The sequence below is a fragment of the Nematolebias whitei genome, chromosome 8 (genome assembly GCF_014905685.2).
Source record: "Nematolebias whitei isolate Nwh7 chromosome 8, NemWhi1, whole genome shotgun sequence".
Taxonomy (NCBI): Eukaryota; Metazoa; Chordata; class Actinopteri; order Cyprinodontiformes; family Rivulidae; genus Nematolebias; species Nematolebias whitei.
In genome coordinates, this window is record NC_056505.1 from 44617928 (window position 1) to 44625158 (window position 7231).

At 42.2% G+C, this 7231-nt stretch overlaps 1 protein-coding gene across 1 annotated transcript in view; it reads right to left on the reverse strand.

The window, feature by feature from the left end:
- The window catches only part of LOC119414149 (zinc finger RNA-binding protein), a 70934-nt gene that overhangs the window by 30012 nt on the left and 33691 nt on the right, over positions 1–7231 (reverse strand). The window contains exons 3-4 of the mRNA XM_037681272.1: positions 6547–6644; positions 5649–5744 (exon numbers count right to left, since the gene is read on the reverse strand). Coding sequence (XP_037537200.1) covers positions 5649–5744; positions 6547–6644 — 194 coding nt within the window. The remainder of the gene's footprint in view (positions 1–5648; positions 5745–6546; positions 6645–7231) is intronic.

A 7231-nucleotide genomic window follows, 5' to 3' on the forward strand; every position in this document is an offset into this window, starting at 1 on the left:
CAGGTGTCGTCAACATACCTGAACCAATGACTTGGTGGTGTCCCTGAAAAGGACGTCAAGGCTCTCTTTTCTACCTCCTCCATGTACAGGTTGGCAACAATAGGAGAAACTGGAGACCCCATAGCACACCCATGTTTCTGCCTATAATATTGCTCCCCATATGTGAAGTAGATTGACTGCAGGCACAGTTTCAAGAGTTGACACAGTTGTTCTGTGGAAAGCGTGGTCCTGCTGCTCAGAGTGGTGTCTGATTTTAATTTTAAACTGACCACCTCTACTGCATCATCAACAGGAATGCACGTAAAGAGTGATGTGACATCAAAAGAGACCAGTGTTTCATCAGTCTCCATGATGACATCCCTCACCTTATCCACAAAGTCCATGGTGTTCTGTATGTGGTGTTCTGAGCTGCCAACTAAAGAGATGAGTAGAGACGCCAGATATTTGGAAATTATTTTGGTTTTTTTGAATGTCCAGAGGACCAGATTTAACTTTTTTAGATTTTTCTACCTGGATTATTTAGCATGCATCAGGATACTGAACCATGTGTTCAGCTTTAATTGCTGTACATCTAAGATTTACAGAGGGAAAAAAATCGTGAGAATGAGTTTAGTATTCAGCTATGACTGATTACACACGTAGATACTTCATTGCTCCTGCTTAACAGGTTACACTGAGTGGAGCGGTCGACTGTTCCAAAATGGTGGCCCTACGGCTCGTCAGCGCCAATAGGCGATAGCGGTCAATGCTGTATCTAGCTTTTATATGATATCTGTGGAGTGGCTTAAGTGATGTCGTGATTTGACCATTCAGTCTTGCAGGGGACCGGATGTGGATCAATCACTGAAGGTTTGATGTTTCAGATAGTTTTCGTGTAGGAGCGATTAGCGTTTTGTTTTTCATGTCGAGATGTGAAATTTAAGGTCTGGCCCCACCCCTTCAGCATGCTCTGAAACAAACAGTTTAGATAACTTTGCGTCCCCCATGCCTTTTGACCAAAATGGTCAAGTTTGAAACCGACTGAGCAAAATTCCTAGGAGGAGTTTGTTCAAATGCGGAGGCTGTAAACCGCCAAAAAGGTGTGAAAATAGGGCCAGCATTTCAAAATGTCCAACTTCCTATTTATCGTACAACGTTGGTGTTAGAGGGTTTTCTGTGCATCTTTAAGAATTGGACAAGCGTACCAAATTTCATGTTTCTACGACAAACTAATGTTAATGCGGAGGGTATTTAAAAAAATTTTTTAGGTGACAATCTTGATCCGTTTCTGTTGCGATTTTTGCCATGCCTTTAAAATACGTAATTTTTTACTAGTCCTGATGCATCCGCCAAAATTGGTGACTTTTGGGATATGTTAAGGCCTCCAAAATGCCAATTCATTTGGCGGAAAAAATTGCAGCTCGGGCGTGAACAGAGCGATTACAATAGGCCTTCGCAGCGCTTCGCTGCTCGGGCCTAACAAGAGCCACCACTGGAATCAAAATGTCAGGTTGTTGCATTTACAGTTGATCAAACCAGTATTCGGAGGATGGGTTAAAAATTCTACCCAGAACTACCAACTGCGCCACCATGCAGCTCAGACCAAAGATACTTGAGTCAAATGCGAGTCTATCTGTCTAATTGCTGAAGCTCGGACCAAACTGAGTCATAATGCAACAACACAATGATCCCCTCAGTAGTTCATCTAGGAACAGATGAAAAAATAAAAGGATCAAGGTGCTGAAATGGTGCAATCAATGTCAAAATCTCTTTCCACAACCACCTCTTCTAGTTCTTTTGGGAGGACTCCAAGAGGTTCCCAGAACAAATAATAGACGTAATATCTCCAGCATGTCCTGGGTCTTCCCTGGGGTCTCCTTCCAGTCGGACATATCCGAAGCACTTCCTTAGAGAGGCGCCCAGGAAGCATCCTTATCAGATGCCCGAACCACCTCAACTGGCTCCTTTCGATGTGGAAGAGCAGAGGTTCTACTCCAATACTCTCCTGGATAACTGAACTTCTCACCCTATCTCTAAGGGAGAGTCCAGCTACCCTGCAGAAGAAATTCATTTCAACCGCCTGTATCCACAATCTCATTCTTTCTGTCACTACCCAGAGTTTGTGACCATAGGTGAGGGTAGGAATGTAAACAGACTGGTAAACAGAGAGCATTGCCTTACAGCTAAACTCCCTCTTCATTACAAGGGACCGGAAAAGAGTCTGCAATACTGCAGATGCTACACCAATCCATTTGTCAATCTCACGCTCCATTCTTCCCTCACTTGTGAACAAAACCTCAAGACACTTGAACTCCTCCACTTAAGGAAGAACCTCACCCTTGACCCAAAGACAGCAATCTACCCTTTTCTGACTGAGGACCATGGCCTCAGACTTGGAGGTGCTGATGCTCATCCCAGCCGGTTCACTCGGCTGTGAACCGCTCCATTGAGGGTTGAAGATCATGGCATGATGATACCATGAGGTCCACATCATCTGCAAAGAGCAGAGATGGAATCCTGAGGCCACCAAACCAGAAACCCTCTGGCTCCACAGAGAAATTCTGTCCATAAAAGTTATGAACAGAATCTATGACAACGGACAACTCAGCTCAGCTTCCTCCATGGAAGACGTGCCAGAGGGATTGAGAAGGTCTGAGAACTATTCCTTCCACCTCCCGATGACATCACTGGTTGAGATCAATGGCACCCCACCTTCACTGAACACAGTGTTTGTAAAGCGCTGCTTTCCCCTCCTCAGCCACCTGATTGATTGCCAGAATCTCGTCGGATCCGACCGAGTCTTTATCCAAGGCCTCCCCAAACTCCTCCCACATCTGAACTTTTGCCTCAGCAACAGCCAAGGCTGCGGAGCGCTTGGCCCTCTGGTACTCCTCAGCTGCCTTTGGAGTCCCACCAGCCAACAAGGACCAATATGACTCCTTTTTCAGCTCGACAGCCTCCCTAACCCAGGGTGTCCACCATCGAGTTCGAGGATGGCCACCGCGAGAAGCACTGACAACCTTGAGGTTACAGCTCAAGGCAGCTACCTCAACAATTGAGTCGCGGAACATGGCCCACTTGGACTCGATGTCCCCTGCCTCAGCTGGGATGTGGTTAAAGCTCTTCCGGAGGTGTGAGTTTAAGATATTTCTGATGGGTTCTTCTGCCAGGCATTTCCAGCAAACCCTCACTACAGGTTTGGGTCTAACGGGTCTGTCTGACATCTTCCCAAGCCATCAGATCCAACTCACTACCAGGTGGTGATCAGTTGACAGCTCAGCTCCTTTCTTCACCTGAGTGTCCAAAACAAATGGCTGCAAATCAGATGACACAACTCAGTCGAGTTAATCGTCGCTCTACGACCTACGGCATCCTAATGCCAAGTGCATTTATGGACACACTTATGTTCAAACATGGTGTTTGTGATGGACAAACCATGACTAGCACATAAGTCCAGGTTCAGATCAGAGTACCTTCCAATCACGCCCTTACAGGTCACACTATAGTTACCTACATGGGCAATGAAGTCCCCAAGCAGAATAAAGGCGTACCCAGCTGGCGTGCCTTCCAGGACTTCCACTAAGGACTCCAAGAGGTCCAGATACTCTGAACTGCAGTTCAGTGTATAGGTACAAACAACAGTCAGAACCCGTCCCCCCATCTGAAAGCGCAGGGAAGAAACCCTTTCATCTACCGGGGAAAATTTCAACATACAGGCACCAAGTTGGGCGGCTAAAAGTACACCCATATCAACTTGGCTCCTCTCACCATGGCAAGTGCATCAGAAGCATCCGTAATGTGGGGGGGGACACAATGATGTGTGTGTGTGCGCGCACGTAAAAAAATTGTACACTAGTGTACAAAAAAGCAGCATTTCACCTAGATTTCCCTTAATTTTACACAGTTAAAGCGTGTTTCTCACCAAGTTTGTGTAAAATCAGCTGTGGGTTTTAAAGACATTTTAACTTTAACACACTTAAATACACAGCATCAGGTCGACGCTATTTGTGTTTATAGAAAAATAAAAAACATCACCACTAGACTTTTTTTACTTGTGCTCAACACTTCTCATCTAAATGATGTTTCTCATGAAGCTTGAGGACAATAAGGTGTGGGGTTTTAAAGACATTTCAACTTTAATGCACCTTAACACACAGCGTCTCTTATACCTGCAGCGTCTTACAGTGTCAGTTACTGCAAAGCTAAGATGCTACGTAGCGCTCCTCTCACATCCTCCTAACCATGTATACATGTTCATGATTAATCCCCCTGGGCAACAACTGCCTGCATGAGGCTCGCTAAACTGGTGAGCGAGCAACACAGAGGTGTCTCCACCTCCTCCACCTGTGCGCATTTTCTGCCGAGGCAGGAAACGTAGAGGAGAAACAGTGCAGCCTGCAATGCTGCTGTGCTGTGTTTAGAGTTGGCGGTAACCAGGATAACCTGGAGTGGAGTTTTAGTGGCTTGAGTATTCTCCTATAAATCAAGTGGAATGGATTCGTTCACGAAGAAAGAGCACAGACTGAACTAATGTTCCATAGTAAAAGTGTGTGTGGGGTGGGGGGGGAGGACATGTCCCTGTCACATATAATGGTTGTGATGTCTATGCACCATGGGCAACTCCAGAGTGGAATAATGTCCAGCCCCTCTCAAGGAGATCCCAAGAGCCAACTTTGGTAAGCCAGGGACAGAGCGCCAAGGTCCTCGCCTTTGGACACTGCCCAGGGCATCATGCACCCAACTTTTATGGCCCCTTCTGCAGATGGTGGGCACAAAGGAAGGATTACAATACTCATAACAGGAAATAAAACACACAATCGTCTCTGAATTATGTTTTGACAATAGCCTTCTTTGTTTAAAAATAATTTTCAAGCGGAACAAACAACTCTGGATCAGCTATTAGGATTAACTTAGCTTAAGGCCACTTTTTTGACAAGATACATTCCTCAGGTTTGACTTAACAGCTGAGTCAAAATGACTCAATTGTTGTGTGAGTAGTGGAACCTTACTATCAGTGTCAATGATCAGACACATTGCCATTTCTGAGTATAATTAAAAATAGTTTATTTTTAACCACTTCTTTAAGTCTGGAACTCACTCAAGTAAACCTGATAATATGTGTTTCAGACTCATTAAAGGAAAAATACAGTTACATGATATTGGCACAAATATGATAACAGATATTGCTAATTCTTTTAACATTCTGTTCTATAGATAGCATACAAATTTATAGAACTACATCTTATATTACAGAACTTATTGTTCCAAACTTTCCTACCAGAGCACTTTGCTCTCAGACTAGGTTTACTTGTAGTTCCTAGAGTTTCCAATCCAGTTTCTACCCGTGAGGCTGACACCTTGTCTAATTTGAAGACTATGTTTAAGACTTTTCATTTTGAAAAATCGTATAGTTAGTGCCAGTAAGTTTGTGTCATTTATAAGTCTTTTCCATGAAGATTAATGAATCTTTTGATTGATGTGGATTTTATATTGAATCTTCATTTTAGTGATTCCATGATTTAGATGTTTCAGTAGTGTATGTATTGTGCACATTTTATTTCATTTACTTTAGTTATTTCATTTTATCTGGGGTAATTGATAAAACTGTACCATGGACCATGTCTGCTAAAAGTTTCCATTTTATTAGCATAATTAGCAAGTATACTCACCCATCCAGGGAAAGGTGACCATGTAGGAACTCGTTGGCAGAGGTCTCTCAAGACTCGGATGATGATCACACAGGATTGAAGACCATTGGCTCTAGCCTTTTGATGCAAAAACGTTAGGTATATGGAGTGATCCAGAGTGACAAGAGATGACGACAAGTGAATCAGTTCCATTGTAGAGGTCCAATCACTACTGTACATAATGGAAGCTTAAACATAGTTTGATGTGTATAAGCTATAACCATCTGCAATCAGCTGCCATTCCCAGTAGTCTTGTACCTCACAGTTAGTAAGGGAGCCCAAAGTTTAGAAGATGCACAAGAAATGAGAGCTTTTCTTGCCATCCTCTAAATTTGACCCCGTACTTAAGCAGGTATCTCACAAACAGGGACTGAGAAGTACCACAGTCCACCTCAAGAGAAGCATATAAGGACTGAAAGAGGCAGGAAAGTCTGATTTACTTTGCCCATGTTTTTGCACAAAAAGCAAAATCACAGGAAAACGCTCAGATATCCCCTTTTCTCTCAGTCCCCATTCTATAAAAAGTTAAGAATGAAAACAATACAAACACTGGACATAAAACCATCTTGTTCTAGTTATCGTGCAGCCTTATGGAATCACATGTCACTATACTACAAGTACTTGCAAATTGAATAGGGAATACAAGGATGCCAGTATTCTTATAGTAATGTTTTAAATGTGTGATTCAGATTCAGACTTATTTACAGTCAATACATACAGTGTACAATTAGGTCATTGCATTAGGAGGCATCCTTGAATATTTACATTTTACTTTAAATACTTGTACTGTTGATTAAGAAAGGTTAAAAACTCAATAAATTAATTAATAAATAATCCATCTCATAAGGCTACAATAAGGAAATAAAATGATGTTTCGAACCTGGAACCACTTAGCGTGGCGCAGAGCAGCCAGAGCGTCAAGGCATTTTTGCCTGTCCAAGACGTCCGCTGGGTCTTTCACCATACCCGAGGTTACATCTAAAAATGGATTTCAAGTGTCAAAATGGTGATGAGGAATGGGTGTTTGACCAGGTCAGCGAGGCTAGCAGAGAACAAACACAATGCCACACATACCAAAGTTTTTCTCTGTGACAACCTAAAACTGGTTGCATACTTTGTAATAGATGGGTTTAGAGGAAAACAATGACATGATAGTTAAAAACCAAATATTTGAAATTTTAAATCATGTTATTTCCTCACTCATAATAAAAAAAAAAATCCAGTTTTAAAGTTTGTGACTGAAGCAAAGCCCACCGTCTTTCAGTTTGAGGATTTTACGTATCAAGACTTAATACTGATCTGGTTTTTACCAGATCCTTAAATTATGTAAACCTTATTTAGGTATACAAAACAACAAATTTCACATAGTCATCATTTATAAAAAAAAAAACAATGTTAAAACACAAAAGCTCTGATAAAATACTGTGTCCAACCCCTAATTCAGCAGATTGCAGAACCCCTTTTAACAGCAATAGCTGAAGTTTGACATTTGCAGACATTTGTTTCTGTACAGTCTTGCTCAATATATATATATATATATATATATATATATATATATATATATA